The sequence below is a fragment of the Harpia harpyja genome, chromosome 3, assembly GCF_026419915.1.
Source record: "Harpia harpyja isolate bHarHar1 chromosome 3, bHarHar1 primary haplotype, whole genome shotgun sequence".
In the NCBI taxonomy this organism is placed as follows: Eukaryota; Metazoa; Chordata; class Aves; order Accipitriformes; family Accipitridae; genus Harpia; species Harpia harpyja.
Window position 1 is genome coordinate 58,300,678 of NC_068942.1, and position 21,240 is coordinate 58,321,917.

Consider the following 21,240-nt stretch of genomic DNA (forward strand, 5'->3'; position numbering starts at 1 on the left):
GTGCTGAAGAGGACTAGTAAGGCAAGTCAGAGGCCCAGGGCGCATGATCTATGGAGAAATGTTGTGGGTCATGGAGTCCTTTCATGTGGCACAGAGGAGACTAAGGGGGGGGGTCGAGTCTAACTGTAGACTTCAATTATTTGAAGAAGAGTTACAAAGACAGTGGAACCAAACTCTTGGTAGTAACAGATGGTAAGAAAAAGGCAGAGGGAATGGTTACAAGTTGTATTTTGGGAAACTCAGGCAGGACATAAGGTGACATTTCTTCATAAGCTGGGTAGGGCAGCACTGGCACAGGTTACTGAAAGAAGTGGTAAAGTCTCCATCATGGAAGGTTGGTTTCTAAGTAAGTCTCACGTCTCACATAGATAGCCTGTTGGCAACAGCACTATTCCTAGGGGGAGGTTGGACTAGACACCTCCAGAGGTCCCTTCAGCCACCGTTTCTGTGGTCCTTTGACTACAGATATCAGAAGATGATGCAAGGAAACAGCTTGTATGATCTAAGCTGTAACTTGCACAGTGGCAACTTTTATCTCACCTCAACTTTACCAGAGCATATGTGAACATATTCTTGGTCAGTGTTCATTTCTTTGTATAGAAAAATGGTTTTATTAAGGTATTTGTGATTATCATTTGCTAAATATAAATAGTGGAACTCATTTTGTACTGTGCTAAACTTGTATCAGCCACATCTTGTGCCTCTTGTACTGGATCTATAGCATTATGCTACAGATTGTTTTTAACCAGCTTTGGTTATTAGGATTTACAGAGGCATCAGCAGACTGTGGATGACTGTCACTGGTTTTCTCTCAAAGTCTCTTCCTGCATAGAGATTAGCCAAAAAAGGCCTTTTATATATGGGTCTTTTGAGGCCTCCAGCAACTTATTTTTCTGGATCATTAATTTCTGCAGTCCATGTACTTCTGTTAACTTTTTGAGGTAATGTGTTCAGACCCAGGCAAGTTTTATGATTTCATCAGAACTGAAGTATGCTTAGAGCACACTGGATTATAGCTCAATTAATTTTGCATCCCAATTAAGTGGAAGACAATCTTGTCACCAACAAGTCTCTTTTCCGTGTTAAATCTATCCTGCTTCAGTTGTGATGCAGAGAATGAGAATGACTTACATTAATAGATGAAGACAGATCCAAGCTCGTCTACACTCCATAAGATGCACCCAGCTTCAGCCCGAACCTGTAGCCATGGCAGAAAGATACTGTGCTATCTGGGTACTCCCTACCTACTAGCTTCTTCCCTAGTTACTAGCTTCTCCCTACCTAGTAGCTCAGGAGAGCACACAGCATAAATAGAGGAGCTTAGGTGCACCTTACTACTATCTGTAGAAATAATCTGATGTGGAACAGTGAGGAAGAAATGTCAACAAGCTCTCGAAGAAAGGAAAATACCTAAGATCAGAATCATTCCGGCAGCAGGCACTGCTCTAGGGGCTGCTTTGCCTTTAAGTTACTGCCTGGTTGGCATGCAGAGGGCATGCAGTAAATCTGTCTTGGGCACTAGCCAGCAGTACAGTTTGTAACACTGAACTTCTCTAGCACAGTACTCTCAAGAGGACTGAAAATTCTAAGTTTGTACAAGCAGTTTCCTCTTCTGCTTCCAGTATTCATCCCACTGTGCTTTGATTCCGATTTAACTGGAGATTTTATTTTCCCTTTACTCTTGATTATAAAAAAAATCAGTAATTGTTTAAACTGTGTTGGACAGTTAGCTTTATCTATAGATCACATAATGTACAGAGAACATGTGGTAAACATGCTTCATTTCCAGGTGGCCTTGAATTAAACAGGATTATCTTTCTGTAATCAACTCATTACATTAATTTTCTTGCAGAATTGGTCCAGATGACCTCTTCTTTTCCCTCCCCTCAGCTGTGCACAGCTGGATATCCTATAAGACTACTGCCTATGCCATTGATGCAATTTTGTGCTTGTGACTCTTGGGCAGTATTTCTCCTTTAGAGGAATTAAAAGCTACAGAGATTACCTCAGCATGCACCTATATGAACGCAAGCAAATATCTGTGGTACCTATAGAGACAAAAATTTAATCGGTGCTATAAAAAATCCTGTTGTGTCATCACAAACCTAAACAAATGAGGTGCAGTATCACCACCTGAGAGCCGTGTAGAGTAGGTCAATGGTTCCCAATCATTCTGTCCTAGAAGGGAAATTAGCAGAGCGTATCACTCAAGGCAGCCCTATTCCCCACCTTCTTCCCAGGGCTGTAGCTGCCTCTTCAAAATCACGTTCTGGAAGCACAGCTTGCAGAGCCCACAACAGCCCTGTGGTTTGCTCATGTGTACTCCACTCTTCTGTGGTCACAGAACCGATGCTTGCAGCTAGGCTGGCAGTTCAGGAAATTCTCCCTTCTTATAGTTGTTTCTCTTTGTACACAGGTGATTTTTTTTTTCCAGGTCGTTTCCCATATTCCCATTTCTGGGTCATGGACTTTTCATTTTCTGGGTATCTGACACAGAATTAGATCAGGGCTGTCTCTCACTCACTGTCCTGGTTTCAGCTGGGATAGAGTTAACTGTCTTCCTAGTAGCTGGTACAGTGCTATGTTTTGAGTTCAGTATGAGAAGAATGTTGATAACACTGATGTTTTCAGTTGTTGCTCAGTAGTGTTTAGACTAAAGTCAAGGATTTTTCAGCTTCTCATGCCCAGCCAGCGAGAAAGCTGGAGGGGCACAAGAAGTTGGCGCAGGACACAGCCAGGGCACCTGACCCAAACTGGCCAACAGGGTATTCCATACCATGGGACATCCCATCTAGTATAGGAACGGGGAAGTGGGGGTGGGGAATCGCCACTCGGGGGACTGGCTGGGTGTTGGTCGGCGGGTGGCGAGCAATTGCACTGCGCATCATTTGTACATTCCAATCCTTTCATTGTTACTGTTGTCATTTTATTAGTGTTATCATTATCATTATTAGTTTCTTCTTTTCTGTTCTATTAAACCGTTCTTATCTCAACCCACGGGTTTTGCTTCTTTTCCCAATTTTCTCCCCCATCCCACTGGGTGGGGGGGAGTGAGTGAGCGGCTGCATGGTGTTTAGTTGCTGGCTGGGGTTAAACCACGACACTCACAATGGCATTAGATAACAAGCTTGACTGCAAGTCAGTAACTCGGCAAATTCTCAACTCCGTCACGCCTAAACATAAGGCTTCAGTGCACTGGATACTTCCCATGCCCAATTGCTATCAGTAGTCTGCAGCACTTCCTACAATTTCAAACTGCAGAGGATAAACGGTATGGTTTCTTGTCCTTCAATAAATGATTGCTTGTCATTTGTTATATACTTGTAGGGAACTGAAGACATGAGAACCATGGACTTAAACCTCAGCCTGTGACATGAAGAAACCAGCTCCAGTTCATGACCATCTAGTTCCACGACTGTCTTCTCTCATCTTCAGTGCTGAGTGAGTTGGCAGATTTTTTGCATCCCTCTCGAGTGAAGAACAGACAGTCTGCCTTCTCACCGTCAGGAAAGCAAATACTCCTCTCCCCTTCCCCACCTTCAGGTGCCATTAAGGGAGTTTTGCTGTTTTCTGAGACCTACTCAGTCAACTTTCCTTTCTGGTCATGTTGTAACCTCTGTGTAATAGTATTCACTCTCCCAGGCCTTAGCTGTAAATAGACCAGGCCTAGGACACAGAAAGGACACATTTCTGGTATAGAATTTGATATTAAAACCCACATCTGATTATTTTAGACATTAAATTACTGGAGCTCTTTGCAGTATTGTGTAAGGAATTAATTGCACATACACACACATTCACCTGCTATGAAATAAGCAGACCAGACACACTTTCCCCATGAGGAAAAGCTGCCACATACATATTAAATTGGACTTTGATACTGCAGGCAACACCTCTCTGAAACTGCCCAACAAACCCTGAACTGCCCATAAGTAAAGTAGCCCTGCAGACATAAGCAGGGCTCCTCCACCTGAGCTGGCAGAGGCAGTAGATCCAAAAGAAGCCTGGAGGGAACAGCACAAGGGATGTGGCAGCATTAACAATACACTGAAATAACTAACAGGGAGAAAAAGAAAAGAAAAAACCCAGCCCCAAACTGATAGAAATCTTTAATTTAAAAACCAAATAAGTTTATTCATTGGGAAAGTGCAACAAAATACCCCAGGGATAGTGCATTCCACTCCAACAATTAAAATTGCATTAAAAAGCAGAGAGGAAGAGAACTGGCACAAAAGCTAGTGCTTTTCTTTGTTTCAATGTATTTATCTTCGGGTGACACCGATAGCCACTGATTAATTTTTTAGGTACTTAATTTACAACTTCATTGCTTTTACTTGCAAGTCATTCTGTTTCTTATAGATGCTAGCTTGGGACTGGAGGACCATAATCTGCAGGCACTTAAGAGAGGGCAGTTTTGAAAGAATGGGGATGTAGGGCTCAGACACACACTTACTGTTGGGAGGGGACCCAGCTGGGAGCTACTAGGTATTCTAAGGAGATACTGCCCCCAATTGTTTCCGTCTAAAATCTGAGTTATGCAAAAAAGTCCAGTTCCACTCATAAGAGCAGTTTCCGCTGCAGCTGAGGGGGTGCAAGCAGGCAAAAGGAGAGCACAGGACTACAGCAAGCTTATACCAGGTGTTGCAAGGGAGCTGCTAGTTTCTGATCACTGAACCAGTTTTTGCAGTAGAGGTAATTCTCTTGGAAATGCTGCAGGTAGGTCTCACACCCTTAGCAGCCTATTGTCATTCATACTTATTACTGCACTTCAGCTGAGCTTTACAAGCCCAATAGGATTCTTTAACACATAGCAATTATGTATCTTTTGCTAGCACTTTTCTGTCCAATGATTTCAGAATACTTTATGAGCACACTGAACGAAGCTTAAAATTCTCTGACATACAGGTATTTTAAATGGAACAGAGTACAGTAAATATCTGCAACAAAACGGCAATAGAGTTCATCTCCTGAGTCCCAGTCCTGAACTTACCATTATTTTCCTTTTAAATTCTTTTTCTCCCCCACCTGTTTTTTACAGCAAGAAGGACTACATTTATTCTGCAGAATTTTATTAATCCCAATACAGACAAGTGACTTTGAGTATGATTACATTAGTTGCCAATTCCAGTGGAGGTTGCCTGTCCAGTCAATGTCAGCATGATCTCCTGGTCTCAGCTCTCTGTATTTAGTTTAAGTCTCTTGGCTCTGCTGTTCTCCTGATGCTGACTGTCTTCAGAGGGTGCTCGGCCCTTTCCATCTCTCCCAGATTCCTCTGGAAATTTCTGACCCTCAGCCAACACCTGCCGAATAGTCATATTAATGCGGGAAGACTGCAAGTACTTGGCACAGACCTGCCAATCCTCATCAGAGCTGTGCTCAATGACTGAGCCAACAGGAAGGTCTGAAGAAAGTGCTTGGTCCAGGCACGAAGGCAAAGCTGTCCCTTCAGGGTTGGGGAGGACCCGGGGGACTGCATGGTACAGCAGACGGCTGAAGCCAGACATCACCATGATATCTCCACTGTGCATGAACATTGCTGTTGGAGCCTCCTCCCGCTTCAGGCCCCCAAGCAAAAATATCGAGGATTGCCCAAAACTAGAGATGGTATGAGAATGGAGAGAGAAGATAAGACAAATTCAGGTAGAGAACAATTATACGTACAGTAAGAAAATATAGCAGCTAAATCCTTTTATTAAAAAAAAAAAAAAAATCCCAAAGAAGAAAACCAGATGGACTCCTAGTAACAACTTTACAATAAGAACATGGAAAACAGACCAAGAGGCCTGGTTCAAGGTAGGCATAGTGTGAGCAGTTGCCCCACCAGGTTTCAAGCTCTGCTGAGGTATTTCATCTTTGCCTGCTAGTACCCAATTGCCACCCTGCTGCTTTAGAACAGAAATGTGCTCTGTGCAAAGAACTCTTACACTCCAGGCTCCACATGCTATTCAAGCAGTCTTCAAAGAAAAACCTACACTCTTGAGCTACAGCTTCCTACTATTCAAATCTTCAGAGAGTGAAGATTATATACCCAATTAGCAAACTACATCATACCAACTTCCTATAACCAGATGCAACCATAGAAAAAAGCCACCAATCCTTCCACAACACTTGAGTGCTTTTCTTGACTCACCTGAATGATAAAAGGGGCCAAGAATGGTCTAGTTCAGACTCATCCACATGAATTCCCAGTGAAGAGTCAAAATGATAGTAGTTCAAGATCCCTGCTTGGGCTTGGAAACCCCGGAACCCACAGGCTGCAGCCACTTGTTCTGACAGGAATGCAAGGTCTGAGGGGAAAGGAGTGTGGTGATTTGCTGAGTACTTCTGGAGGAAGAAGAGCAGGGGAAAAAAAAAAAACCAAACCACACCCAGAACATCAGAACAGCAAATACAACTGGAAACAAACACTGAATGAGAACTGAGAAGTTTGGCTGATAGTCATGGAGAAGGACATAATATTTGCCTGGAAAATTACTACAACATAGGCACAACCACAGCAAGTTTACCTCTTGTGATTTAATTCTGGGCCTATGCTGAGACTGCCAGGACTCAATTAATCATGGAGTTAATCATTATATCTGGATGCCAAACCTGAAGTCACTAAGACTAATACCTAAGGCTAGTACCAACATCCTGAGGATCTACTTGGTCACTACCTATAGCTGCCAATGGAAACACAGTTCTGTATCTCATCGACAGAGCTCTGAAACAAGCATCTTTTTTTCTTCTTTGAAGAATAGGACAAACAGGAATCAATTGCAAACCTATTTTTTCTCTCTCCCATGAGCGATTCTGAGAGGACTGGAAGGGAATAACCGAGTTCTTATTAAGGCCACCCAATAATAGGCTGACCTGGTAAATATAAGGCTGCAAGCAGATTTGGTTAAGTATCTGCAATATACTGATAAGACTGCATATTCACTCTGCCATCCTCTCTCAGCCTCCACCTGACTCGGTCTTACGAAAAAGTTTATTTTGGTCAGGAGCCCCAAAATAGCTGTTGGTTGGTGAGACTGTACTATACTGGTTCAGACTCTTAAGTTCAAAGTCACATCAGCAGCAGTCTCCTCCTGCTCTCGCTCACCCTTCCAAAGAGGAGTAGTTTCTCAGAAGTAGCTGTCTTCAAGCAGTCAAGGTCATTCTCACCTTAAGTAGTTAATGATGCTTTTGTGACTATCCCTTTTGGTGGGGTAAAGCTGCTGACTTACCCTAAAATAGAGTCACAGGTCTAGAGCTGAGTATATGCTACCATGCTACCTTTCAAAGGAAGGATTGCAGCAATGGATTTATGCTGTTAAATCCTTCACAGTAAACTAATACAGATTAAAATGTTCTTACAAGCGTGGTTTGTTACAGCCTTTCCTCAAGGCTGTCTTGTAGGATCACAAGCATTTTTTTCCATGATACCCTCCTCTGTCTGCCATTCAGAGTGCTTACAGCTAAGAAAAATGAAGAAGAATTTAATTTCAATACCTTGGTATCCCAATTATAATGGTAACCAAGGGTCACCCAGCGCAGCTTCTCCAGTAAGCTTCTGGGCTCCCGTTTACTGGAACCTTTCCTTCTGCAAAGACAAAATGGAAAGAAATAGGATATGTGTTAATTTCTGAGGGGTTTTCTGGTAGTGCAGCATACAGTAACGAGATTCACTCATCTATATGACAGCCTACTAAAACCATCAATGCTAAACTTTTATTTTCAGTGCCATTATTTTTTTCCTCCAAAGACCTTGAAAATTCAGTTCATGCAATTTGTGCAAGCTACAGGGCCTACTGCCAACTGCTGTCAGTTTGAAAGCTTGTATTTTCAACATAGTACATAACGGGTTATCAGATGGAAACAACACAATGAACTGGTGCAGATTTAGAATCAGAATTAAGTATGTACTATTTGAGCACCTGAAAGTGAAAGAACAGAATCTGTAAAGATGTAAAAGCTGCAAACACAAGGGAAAAATATTCTAGGCACTTAATGGAAAATGACAAGAAGGGAAACTGCTTCGCCTGACAGTAAAGCATATCAAGCTGCATAATACTGCAAAGGACCATTAGTTCTACTACTTGGTACTTTTACAAGAAGTCCTTAGGATGGACTAACTCAATGTTCGGTAAGCAAAACTGCTCTAGCTATGACCATACAATTCTTGTAATGTCAAGAAGTCTAGATTGCAGGTATCCCTTATCCAGACTGCTATGCAGAACAAAAAACTGTTCTTCTCAAGTGACAGCCCTAATGCAGAGGGGCTCAGTAGTCTGAAGCCACATGCCAATTTACCATTCTTACTTGAAGGTGGTGAAGGCAGGAAAAGACCTCAGGGATAGGCTTTTACTGTGGCCTACAGAAAAGTCCTTAAAAAGTTACAAAAAAATATTACTATAGTAAATAAGATAGAAACATGCTAGTGACAAATGCAAAAAGGAAGGTACACATCTATCTTCTGGTCCACTTATTCCAGGAATTTCAGCTTCTTTTCTCAAGCTAAGTCATGTGTTATGGTAAAGAAAGAAAAGGGAAATGTACTCAGAACGTCATGATAAACAGTAGCACCAGACGGTTGGCTTTCATTTATAGCTTCATTAGTGCAGTAAGACATACTCTCTTACAAAACAGCATTCATATTTGTGCTGCCATGGTCAAGTCTCAGCCAAGCATCTGCATTTAATGTGCATTTCTACCTGGATACACAGCTTGTTTCTGCCCTTCACCTATACCGCACTGATAGCTCCTAAGCTAAACCAGGAACAGGAGTAAAAGGCCAGTTTCTTTACCTTTAGTAATTTTTCACAGCTCACTGATTATTGAAAGAAAGTCATCTCTCCAGTTTCCATCTTTGTCATAGGGTAATAGCAACTGCAATTACCATAATGCAGCAACACATTAACTGTCAAATACATGCTGCTTGGAAAAATTTATGGAGCCTACAAGCAGGTAACACAGCATTTAGAAAAGGGAGAGCCCACAACTTGTTCCTCTCCATCTTTCAATCGACAAACTTCATGTTCATAATTAAATATTTTTAGCATGTGCCTTTTGAAAGTGCACTTCTTTCGCTACAGTGCTAGAGTGTTTGCACAAAAGCAGGAACCCTAATATGCTCGGTAGGTCCTTATTCCCAGAACTTAGTATTTTGCATGTGATTTCACGTGTGATTGCTAAGGAGAGGAAAGCCTGAGGGTTATGTATCTGGAAACAAAGAGTTCCTAGAGCTGTAGCAGCAGATGCTCCTACAAGAAAGCACAGAGAAATTCTGGTATAACTATGTTAGAAAGAGAACAAGACTGAACAGCACGGGGACTTCGGTCTGAAGCTCCCTTTTGTCTTTATTCACTGGTAAATGACTGCATCTATAAAATTCCCCCAGCCTTTTCCTTATACACAGGGATATATATATCCCTTCTCTACCCACTTTCATGCTTTTAGTTGTCCCCAGCACTAAAGAAAATATACCCCAACTCCACTTTGTGAAGAGAGCATAGCATACATTTCTAGGAACTGTATGGACTCTCCCTACCTCATAATTCCTGCATCCTGAAAAAAGCAGATAAGCCATGACCCAAGCACATTTATGCATCTTCCTGATGGCTTTAAAAAGCATTGAAGTTGTGTCCAATCTTGGAAGCAGACCTCTTTTTAGTTAAGCACTCTGTTTCTCCCCTCCCTGAAAGGCTTTCACTTGGCTAGCTTGATCTGCTGTCCCCTAGGTAAAAGCACAAATACAGCAGTTTGCTCACTTGAAGACTCAGGCAAGTGCTTAATAAAACTGCCAGTGTTTCTGCCAGCCATCACTCTTCCAAACACTGTTTTCAACTGAACTGGATTCAGCTGCAAATTAACCTGTTCTGATCATTCTCTGTGCATGCAGGAGGTGCTGCTGGGAAAGGCCCGTCAAGCTGCAACAGTACCCCACTTTTGCCAGCTGTAGGGCACAATGCACAATACTTTCAAAGAACAATTTTTCATCCTTGATGGAACACAATAAAAGGTGTCTGAATTTCTGTAACTAATTCAGACTGAGCCTGGAAAACACAAGTGGGGGTATAACTTCTCTCCTAGGTGCAAATATTTAGAAGTTCAAATCTGGCTTTTTTGCCATTCCGTATCTTGTAGACATCAAGAGTACTTTTGAAGAAAAATCTCAGCATGTCTCATTTTACTAAGAGACTGAGGTGGAAGATGAGAGTTGTAGGTAACTCTGGTCACTCCATCACATGAAACAATCATTATGAAAAATAAGCAGTGAAATCAACAAGGTAATGATAAATACCCAAATAAGTAAAAGACTGTGTAATGTAAACAGCATCTATCTTGTATGTATTTTTACAGGTGACTCTAATTAAAAAAAAAAAGATCTTTAAAACTTTCTACTTGACTTCAAAACTTGGACAAATTCTCCATTAACTTCCAAATCAGGTAGAAGAAAGGCAGCTGCATCAGCCACAGAACCTTTCAGAGTAAACAGGATTGCCATTAAAATGGTACATTTAATCACCATCTCAGAGCGAATGAAGAAAAGAAAAAAACAAACCCCAAAACCAAACCACCCCAGACCAAAACAAAGAAATACTTTGGAAAATAAAACCACAGAAACTAGCTGACTTGAGAAGTTAAAAAAAGTGCAGATAGCAGCCTTTCAATTACAGTATTCTAGGTCCAACAGCTGACTGGGAAGAAGAGCTAGCATGAGTGGTGTGTTTGGAAAGGATCCCTTTTGCCTCAGGAAAACTGAGGCCTAGAGGGACCTCATGGTTCCTCTTGTAGCTGAGCTTAGCAAGCTTCCAAGCACCATCATATCAACCAGGGTCACTATTTTACATTTGACCGATGGCTTTGAAATAATTTGCTGCTAGAAAATCCCATTGTGAGTGTGAAAGCAGAGAATTAACAAGGATGCACATGAAGCCATGAAAAATCCATCTTTAACTTGGCATGTCTGACACCATCTGTATACTGCCAGCATGTACACAATCTTTTTCAGCTTCCCTTCCCTGCTCATTTTTCTTAGACCTTCTCAGAGCCGAGACCTTCTGGGTCTGTTAGTGTTGACCACCAAAGGTTACTGTGGGACTTACCTCAGCTGCTCCTTGCTCTGTCCCCACAGGTCAATGGTCTTCTCAGGAGCCATGTGCAGGTCCAGGTTGCAGACATTGGGTTTCTGGGGGTATAGCTTGAGACACTGTTTCACCCAATGACGCTGGCAGCCCGGAAGGAAAGGGTTTGGTATGAAAATAAACCCTAACCACAGAGAAAAGGGAGGGGGTGGGGAGAAAGTATGATTAGGCATTTCCCTGGTTTTTTCCTAAAACTAGAGCAAAGGACAGGGGTCAGAGTTACTGAAAAAACACCTTAGACATACAACCACTGACTTTACATGTAAGCTGATGAAATCTATTAACAGGTCTGAATAGTTAAGTTAAAGCCTATTGGTTTTTTTCAGTACAAACAAATGGTGGCCATAAGGTAGAAAGAAGGCAGTGAGGGCAGCCAATGCTGGTTCAAGTAAAAAATGACAAAAAAGGACATATCAATGTAAAGTATATTGATTACAGGTAGATAAAGAAGTAAGAACTTGGAAAGCCAATTGCTTTGGAGTAAATTTGATTTTGAAATGATTCAGCAAGATTTTACTCTTGAACCCTGTGAAGCTGAAGTAATTCTGGCCTAGTTTTTCTAGACTTCAAACTAACCTTGTTGCTGCCTCTGAACTCATACTGTTTTCTTATTGCTACTTCAGTGTCATGAACTGCAGAGAGCAGTCCATGGGCTGAGCAAGTCTCTAGTAATGTAAACTGTCCTCTCCTTTGCTTCATGCGTATTTCCAGGTAAGTCTGGTTGTATCCGTCTTTGTATTTTGGTACTGTAATACTCAAAGGGGATGAAAGTCAAATTATATCCCAAACTGCTTGTTGCTGACTGCAAATACTTTGCAGTCATTGTTAATTAACAAAACAAAATAAACATGTAGATAGACTGCACATTCATTTAGCCAGGCACCTCAGGCAGAGTTCAAGCAGCAGCCCAAATAAGAGAGTTAGCAGAGACGAAATGAATTGATTTGGTCTATATCTTAACAGACAAGAGTCCTTGACATAAGATCTGCCATCAGCATGAGTGCTAACAGGATTCTTCACTGGAACTTTCTCCCCAGCACCCCAGGGGTGTTTCCTTCCAGGCCAGGGTCGACAGTATTGATGAATGAGCGTCTGATGGGAAGATGCTATTAATCTGTGTTGTACCTACCCTGAGAATCAAGGCACTGTCTCAAAGACTATCAATTCAGTAAGACTCGCCAACACAAAATTCACATACAAAGAGAGATAAGGGTATAGGAGGAACAAAGGAAAAGGAGGTTTTGCCCTACTGTGTCTTTTTGAACTTCTCAGTCATATCAAGTTAAACAGAGACAAAAATAGATGAAAAAGGAAGAAGCAAGGCTAGGAGTCTCAGTAGGATACAAACGTGCCTTGTAGCCTTATGAAAGTGGTAATAAAAGCACAGAAAAAGCTTCCTGCCAGCATACCTCACAGACCTCACAAGATTAAATTAACTGGTTAGAAAAAGAGCCTTCAGTGTATTAATAATGTACTGTCATTCATTTCACTCTGTTCCCTGCACCTTCAGACTATGGCAGCCTTCTGACAGGTCTGGTTACAAGAAGTTTCTTTGCCAGAAGCATTAAATTTACTTTCGCTTGGCCTCTGCATAGAACAGACTAATAATATTGCCCTTCCCGTCTACAGCTTTTGATGTGGGGTTTTCAAAGCACTTCACTACATTCACGAAATTATACTCTACTATGTATGTATTATCTCAGGTATTAACGAATGAATTGAAGCCTGGAGGGCTAGTTACACACAGAGCTGAGAACAAGAATCCAAATTTTATGATTCTTGTATCAGAAGCTTAGAATATGTTCATGTCTCTCCAAACCCTTCATTGCTTACTCCTAAGAAACCAGATTAGTCTAGATTGACAAAAGCAAGAACAACTAAAAAGTGGGTTACTGCTATGCTTCTGATGCCAAGAAAGGCAGAAAACCCTGAATTTCAAACAGTTGCAGAGTTTTACTATAAAACTCTACACTAACGTTCAAGACTAATAGTTCCTGGGAGGGCTAATAGCACTAGAAATCAGTGACTTACCACACATAGGAGGGAGAAGAGTAAGCAGTATATTTCTGTAGCAATCTTTCTGAGCTGACTAAAGAACACCACAGACAAGCTTTGACAGCAACACAATGGAACCTCTTGGCCTTGAAAGAGTTGGTCTAAGTAGAATGGCCAAAAGACAAATTCTTCGGGGATCTGTATACTAAAAGAATCTGCCTTGAGGAAGCAGATGCAGTTCTCTTACTGCAGCAGAATCTTGCAGCACACTAGGAATTAATTTACACCTAGTGAAAGTGGTCTCCAGCCTCAGTCCAAGGAAGGGTAAGACACACAGATGTCTAGCAACAAGAACACCCCATAAAACCAGTTTGTGTCAGTTACAAAGACCCAAAGACAGCATCACCCACATCTCACAGAACTCAGGACACAGCAACAGAAATTCGCCCAGCTTCCTTAGTCTTATATTTCATTGCTCACTGTGGGGACAAAACCAAATAACTTCCCTTCCATATGCCCATAAACAAACCAAAGAAATTCTAACTTATTTTAGAGGGCTATTGGGGCAGTTGGTTAAATATATTATAGTGCTTTAGGATGTCCAGATAAAGGTAGCTGAAAAAGGATAATATATTATTCTTGTCCACACATGACTTGATTCTAAACAGGACTGAGAATTTGTTAATGTGTTTGCATTTCATTTTAGTGAAACGTTTTCCTTGTCAAAGCAGAAGAAAAAATGCATTTAAGTGGGAACACTTGTGATCCACCCCCCACATAATTGCTAGGAAAGACGTTTAGACAGACATAAAATGACAAGTGAGACCAAGCAAGGGCAGCTATAATATGACGAGTAAGTGGAACAAAAAAATTTAGAGAAAAGAAGAGGTGGAAGCCTTTCTCCTGAAGTTATTCAACAAACTGTGTATTAACCATGCCAGATGGCTAGTGTGGCTGCCTCAGTTTCAGAATCGGTAGGCTGGCTTCATAGCAACCCACACAGACACTGACTGCAGTCCTGATGAACCAAAAGAAACATGAGAAAAACCAAAAATCAAACAAACAAAAATCCCTGAAATACATGGGATCTGGGGAACTACAAACTCATCAGCCTTACCAAAACCCCTGGCAAGATTATGGAGCAAATTTTCATGACGGGCATCTCCAGACACAAAGTGGTTGGGAACAGTGGGCAAGGATTTACCAAAGGCAAATTTTGTCTAACCAGCCTTACCGCCTGCTACAGTGAGATGCCCAGACAAGTGGAGAGCAGGGGGTGCTGTTTACCTCGGCTTTAGCACAGTTTTCCAATCAGTCTCCTGCAGCATCATTGGAGCCAAACTGGGGGCTCACGGATTTTATGGGTAAACTAAAAGGTTGAGCAAAAGCTGGCTGGGCCACCAGGCTTAAAGAATAGTGATTTGATGGTTCTAAGTCTAACCAGTGGCTGTTATGAGCTGTGTTCCTCAGGCTGATGTTGGGGCCAAGACTGATAACTACATCTACATCAACAACCTGGATGATGGGACATTCATCCTCATCACATTTACAGATAACACTAAATTGGGGCAGCAGTGGATATGCTGGAGGCTACTGCTGCCACTGAAAGGGACCTTGACAAACCAAAGGAATGGGCCAACAAGAACCTCAGGAAGTTCAACAGTGATAATCCTGCACCTAGGGCAGAATAACCCCATGCAACAGTATGGCCTGAGGACCAGGGAGCAGCTCTAAATCAAAGGACATGGGGGTCCTGGAGGACAAATTGAGCATGAGTCAGTAGTGCACCCTTGCGGCAATAAAGGCTGATTACACATTGGCCTATATTAGTAAGAGCTACCTAAAGGGGTATACAGAGAAGGTGGAGCCAGATTCTTCTCAGAGGTACACAGCAAGATTATGAGAGGCAACAGTCACAAATTACAGCAAGGCAAATTTTGATTAGACATAAGGTGAAAAAAGATCACAACAAGTGGCCCAGATGTACAGATGCCCAGAGAGGGTGTGTAATCTCTATACTTGGAGATTTCTAAAACTCAGCCATACAAAGCTCTGAGTGACCTGATCTAACTTTCAACTTGACCCTGCTTTAAGCAGGGAGTTGGACTAGACCTTTGGAGGTCCCTTCCAACCTAACATATTTTTGTGATTCTACCAGGTGACCTGCAAACCTAAGACACATTTCAGTTTTTGAAATAACCTGCCTAATGAAATTACTCTGTACCTTGAATAGGACAAGAGGTTCTTATTCACTCATTGTGCTCAGTGTTCTACACCAGGAAGTAGCTGCCACACTTCAGCCACAAAATGACTGTATTTCAGTCACTTATCTAATCTTCATGATATATATTGAGGAAAAATAGATGCTACAGAAATATAAAATCTCTATGAAAGGCAACAGGAATCAATTCTCACAAGGGAGGGACTGGTTGATCAGCGACTTTGAAACAACTGGCCCTTCTGTTCTCACCTTCATATATATTGTCACATCCCACCCTTCAGCTGACTCATTTGTCCTCCTGCAGTTAAAATAACATTAACTTACACTTAGGCAAACCAAAATAGCTTCTTCAGGCAGGGCAAGGAGGGTAAGATAGAAAATGCCTGAATCCAAAGCAACAAGGTTGCGTTTAATTTTTCTTGAAATCAGAAGTACCTACCTGGATACCCATTGAGGCCATAGGCTTTCCACTGGCTAACTGGCTGTAAGCCTGCTCTGTAGGCATCTTGATCACTGACTGAAGAAATACTGAGCTGTGATCTGAACACCTGGCAAAAGAAAACAGATCTGGTTAAAAGAAAAAGAAAAAAAAAAAAAAAAGGAAGAAATACAAAACTCATCCAAAAATAGCACCTATAAGAAAGAGTGCTATCATATTCCAAGGTAAGTCTTGTGAAAATGCCAGCTGTACCACAGAACTATTGTCTAAGCAACTGTAAGCAGAACAAGGCATGCTGCTAACAGAGCTAGTATGTACTTAACACAAGAATCAAAAGGTACCTACAGTTTTTACAATACTTAGGGATCACGAGAGGTGCCCTCCATTCATGAAAAAACCCAAACATTTTATACCAATGAGAAGAAAAATCAGCACTATTTGTCCATTTCCACAGCACAGCCTCATCATTATAAAACATTCTGGTAATTATCAATCTCCATTAGAGAGCAATATTTAGTACTCCCAACACTTTATACCTTCAAAGAATGTTCCAAATACAAGTTGCTCATGATCCCATAGTGTAGATGACTATTCTCATCTGTAATGTACAGAAGGAGAAGTAGTACAGTGATGAAGCGGCCACAGTTGTCTGATGTGAAGGACTGCAGAAACTTTGTAAATTCTGAATGCCACATTGCCACTTCTGTTTCCAACAGCAGGGCCAACAGCTCAAGGCTTAGCAAGATATATTTTCTTGAAGTACTCTCTCGGGTTGCAATAACACACGTATTTAAGCTGCAATAAGCCGACACTTCCTGAAAAAAACCAAACTCATCCACTGTGTTCCTACTCCTTTCTTCCCTTAGGGCTGCGAACCGTCTTAGGGAGGGCAGGGTTGAGGCAGGTTGGTTTTTTTCTGGCTTAGTTCCCTAGTCCAGCTCTCCACGTGACTGTGCAAAAGTACAGGCTCGTGTAAGGAAAGAGCTGGCCAAGCATAGTGAGAATAAGAAGGCAGAGACAGGCAAGACTTTGTTTATGACAATTTAAAGTGTATATGAAATTAAGGCCTTTGCACGCAGACTCTGCAGCAGTGAATGTATAAATCAGTCTCTTTGCAGGCTGACAGCTCGGTTTAATGTCTTCTGAGCAACGGGTCTAAATTACGTACATAGAATTTGTAAGAAAACTCTGAACTACTGCTGGGCAGCAGCTTCTGGCAACACACTCAGTTTTACCAATTTTTCAGCTCTCTGCAAAAAGCAGCTTTGTGACTGCCAGCCTTGAAGAGCTTAGCTCACAGAGTCCTGTCTGCAGAACATCCCCAAGAAGGCTATTCCTTTGACTAAGACTCTACCACCTCTCTGCCTTCTCAAACTGCTTACACACCAGCTGCTGCCAGGGCTTCTGGAGAACAGAAGCTGTTTCTATGCTGAAGAATTATATGTGCTGAATCAGTTAAATAAGCCTGGTAGCAGGGCAGCTGGGGTATGCCACACTTCACTGGAGAACTCAATCATTTGAAGCAGTTTTCTGAAAGAAAAGGAACAATAGTATCTGGGCTAATCTGCCTGGCCTGTAGCTCTTCTTAATGAAAAAAGCCAGATGTTTTTAACCTGGGGGAAAGAGAAATAAAAGATGGTTTCACTAGTAAGCTATCAACTGATCTTAGAAGGTAACAGGCACAAAAAGAATGATATGGAGAGGGGACAGATGCTTGTGATGCTTTCAAGTACTTTGAATTTCCCAGAAGGGCTGTAATGCTGGAATCCTTTATTTGATAAAGGATTACTGCAAGCTCAAGAAAGGCTGAAATGTTAACAACTCCCTTGTTTAATGCTAATGCCCTGAACAATTTCATATGGGTCAGGTTTTGTGTCCCATTAACAATATCAAAATTATAGTCTGAAAAGATTAAAAAAAAAATCTATATTCTAATACAACGGTAAAAAGAAAAGGCTAAGCATTTGAACTAAGAAAAACTAGGCAAAGTTTCAGTTTAACTATATTCCCTACTCCCTTTTTTCATATAAGCTTATACATAGAAAATCCCTGGTTAACAATTCTTCAGCAGATACCCACTACCCTTTTGTGAGGTGACAAAACACAAGATGACTTTAAAGGATCACTCCTTCATCACTCAACACACAGTAAACTACTAACCATGATGGCCACTACTTTCAGCTGTGCTCCTGACTACAGGCTCCTAATCCACTGCAACAGTTGGGCTTGCCCTGATGGCTAAGCCAAATGTTTATTTATTATACAGGAGTAAGAAAGAAGAAACTTTATCACGGGGAAGACAGCAAGAACCCTGGGCACACACTGCATAGTGGGGTGAAGCTGATCCCAGGTCCCTCTCCAGCTCACTCAGGTATTTCAGAGCCAAGGACCAGCAGGCTCAGGAAATAGTGCCAGCTCCAATACTGAAACTTGCTTTTTTCCATCCACATGTTCCTTTACTTCCCTTAAGTAACGCGTGGTTCTATTAGAGGCTTTGGAGATCCCTTATTGCAGCGTAGAAAGCTAATTAAACATTATGGTAATAAATAAATGTAAGCAAAAGTGGTAAATCTGTGAACAAGTGGCATGCTGGCCAAGGGCAGTGGGGACGACAGCTCGTGCTCTCGGGCAGGGCCCCGTAACCCCGCGGGCAGCCAGCCCAAGGGGACCCTGGGCGAGCCTGCCTCTGGGTCCCGTGGGCAGAGGGGCCCTGGACCCTCACAGCTGCACGTCCTTCCTCAGCTGCTCGTCTCTAGTCACGCAACTAGCTTTTACACGTTATAGCGGCCCATAAGAGGCTCAGCGCTGGAGGGCAGCGTCTTCTAGCTAGTAACGGGACGGCACTGGAGACTTGGCGTCGAGCACGACGGGAAGCAGCAGGTGGAGAGCACAGGCTGCAGCAAGACCGCCACGGCACCGCGCTGAAACACCGCGACACCCCTCAGAGGGCGGGACGAGCTCGAAGCGCGCCGCGGGGTGAGGGCAGGGGGATCCCGGCGTTACCTGGCCCCCCGGCATGGAGAAGTCCACCACACCCCGCAGGTCCGACGCGTCACGTTGCCGGTAGAAGCGAAAAAGCCGGCGGAAGGCGTCCTCCCCGCCCTCCCGGGTCAGGGCCGCGGCCGCCGCCATTTTGGCCAGGCCGCGGAGGGCGGCGGGCGGCGCTGCGCACTGCCGGGGCGGGGCGGGGCCGCCCGCCCGCCTTTTCGCCGCAGCTCCCAAGATGGCGGCGGCCAGTACGGCGCGGGCGGCGGGGCGCCGCTCCAGGCGGCTCTTCGACATCTTCGTGGCTGAGGTTCCCTGGACGGTGTCGAGCAGTAAGTCTGCACCGCCCCCCTCACCCCTCACCGGTACTGGGGCTGGCGCGGGAGGAGGCGGCCCCGCCGCGTGTGCCGGCACTGGCCGTGGGGGCCGGGCCAGGGCGGTTGCGGCCGCGCGGCCCGTGTAACCAGGTGTGCGTTTCTCCCACAGAGGAGCTGAAGGAGTACTTCTCCCAGTTCGGGTCAGTACAGAGGTGCCAGCTGCCGTTTGTGAGTATCCGCTCATCCTCCAGCCCGCTGTTCGTGTCGGCTCGGTAGAAGGGGGAAGAGCCGCCGGCTGGTGCTCGCCGGGCCCTGGCAGGGTTGGTCCTGTTGCTGGGGCCCTGCCCTGAAGCCGGCTCCCCCACTTCCTCGGAGCTGCTTTCTGGAAGCCTCTTCCTGTACTGTAGTCAGATTTTTCACTGCTCATCACCCTTAGTCTCTCCTCCCAGTGGGTGCTGCCGCTTGTCTGCGAGCTGTAGGCCTCGTTGAAGCTTAGTGGTTTCTATTGGCTTTGAAAGAGCTTTAGTACGAACCTACAATCTTTTCCTCCTGTGGGTTCATACCCATCCAGAGTGTGGGGCTAACACAAAAACTGCAGCCTCTTCAGGATGCTCCCAAGCTGTCAGCTGTTAATGGCTCTGCCATTTAGGTTATTTATCTTCTGAGCATGTAGGTTGGGGATAATAGTATCTAGTGCAGTTTCTTAGAGGTGAACAGTCAAAAAAAAAGTGTGCCTTTCCCACTCTGTTATGAGTAAGTTGCAGGTCATTGCTGAAGGAGTAGAGGTTCTCCTGCCTGCTTGTGTTTCTCCATGTGATGTAATGGCCTGCTAAATTAAGCTCAGTGTGTAGTGAATGTCAGTTAGTGAGCTGATGGGTTCGCTATCAGTTGAGGACTAGTTCGGAAATGGAGAAAGATAGTTTGAAACAGTCTTTTTATTTCTGAACACTGAAGCTTAGGTGTCTTATCTGCCATGCTCTGTTCCTCAGGCCCAGAACAGAGTGCATTGCTTCATAGTGAAGGCTAGCAGCTTACCATAAACCTGCCTCCATTGCTGATTAAAGCTGAACTGATGCATGTGTGTATGTTTTGATTTGGTGATTATTTTAGGAGTGTTCATTAATGCTTAAAGCTGCCAGAGGTACAAAAATTTGCCAGCAGCATCAGACATCTAACTAAGACATCACTGGGATACTGAAACCGGGTAGTGTGACCACAGTACATTGTGGGTGAGAACTTCACTGCTGTTTCGAAGTACTGCCAGCCATGTCTGATGATCAGAGTGGCAGAGCTGTTGTGAACTCTCTGATGGGGATCAGAGTTGGGATAAAAGGCACTTTGGTAGACTTAGGTTTTCTGCATTATCTCCTCTTTATTGACAACTGTCTTTTCTGGCTGGCAAATTATTCTTAAAAGTAACTTTTCTTTTTCTTTTCAGTGCGGTTAATGCTTGTCATCTCGAATTGTAGCCTGCTTTCTTAGTGCCTTAAGCAGCTGCTTTATCTTGCTGAATGCTTTTCAAGTACTGTGGCAGGCTTATTTTCAAATCAGGCAGCCATTTAAATGTCAGTTCTGTTGTGACTGGCTTAATAGTAGATAACTACTGCAGTTTGAAACAACCGGCTATGCATTATTCCAGTCTTCAACCATACCTTAAAACCTTAAATTTTTTTATGATTGGTGGACCCAAATTGAAAGAAAGGGATGCAGAACAGCCTCTGCTAGGCCCTCACATGCTGTCAATGAGAGTAAATGTCTTAAAGTGTGAAAAACGCTTCTGAAACAGCAAGTGTGCCGATTTCTCTGATAATTTCTGAATCCTTAAAATTGAATATCTGTAGAAAGTTTTTAACAGCCTATGTGAATATTTTCTGCAGTAATTGGATTTTATTTTTTAAACTGGTAACTAGGACAAAGATACAGGCTTTCACAGACGTTATTGCTGGATTAAATTCTCAAGTCCACAAGATGTTCAGAATGTGTTTCAGAAGGACTCTCACATACTTGAAGGTGCCAAGGTAACGTGCTAATTCCTTTAAAGAAGTTATGTAATGAGTTGAGCTCTTTAATTCTGCCTTTGGTTGGACACAGTAACATCAAAATACTGCCATACTCATTCCAAGTTTGATTAAGCATTTTGCCACTTAATGTGCATTTAATGTTTTTTTTAAATCA

The 21,240-nt window shown here is 43.0% G+C and overlaps 1 protein-coding gene and 1 long non-coding RNA gene across 3 annotated transcripts; one reads left to right on the forward strand and one right to left on the reverse strand.

The window, feature by feature from the left end:
• Window positions 1-4,108: 4,108 nt before the first annotated feature.
• On the reverse strand, window positions 4,109-19,080 carry ALKBH1 (alkB homolog 1, histone H2A dioxygenase). Of its 2 annotated transcripts, XM_052782840.1 has the most exons (7): window positions 18,767-18,870; window positions 16,300-16,361; window positions 15,764-15,872; window positions 11,070-11,232; window positions 7,474-7,564; window positions 6,131-6,324; window positions 4,109-5,595 (listed from the first exon to the last, which is right to left on the reverse strand). In XM_052782840.1, exons 2-7 carry the CDS (start codon window positions 16,330-16,332, stop codon window positions 5,172-5,174), a joined length of 1,014 nt encoding a protein of 337 aa, XP_052638800.1. In that variant the 5' UTR covers window positions 16,333-16,361; window positions 18,767-18,870; the 3' UTR covers window positions 4,109-5,171. The 2 variants fall into 2 exon arrangements, with proteins under 2 accessions (XP_052638800.1, XP_052638799.1); XM_052782839.1 differs by lacking the exon at window positions 16,300-16,361 and having other exon boundaries at window positions 18,767-19,080.
• On the forward strand, window positions 19,023-19,294 carry LOC128139849 (uncharacterized). Its single transcript, XR_008234527.1, has 2 exons — window positions 19,023-19,080; window positions 19,235-19,294. It is a non-coding gene; the product is annotated as an uncharacterized LOC128139849 (long non-coding RNA).
• Window positions 19,295-21,240: the final 1,946 nt, after the last annotated feature.

Coding starts and splice junctions, on each gene's coding strand:
- ALKBH1 (XM_052782839.1), bottom strand. CDS start 19,045: ATGTCGAAGAGCCGCCTGGAGCGGCGCCCCGCCGCCCGCGCCGTACTG. Junction 11,233..15,763: donor TGGCCTCAATGGGTATCCAG/GTAGGTACTTCT, acceptor CTCTGTGGTTAG/GGTTTATTTTCATACCAAAC. Junction 7,565..11,069: donor CAGAGCAAGGAGCAGCTGAG/GTAAGTCCCACA, acceptor TTGTCTTTGCAG/AAGGAAAGGTTCCAGTAAAC.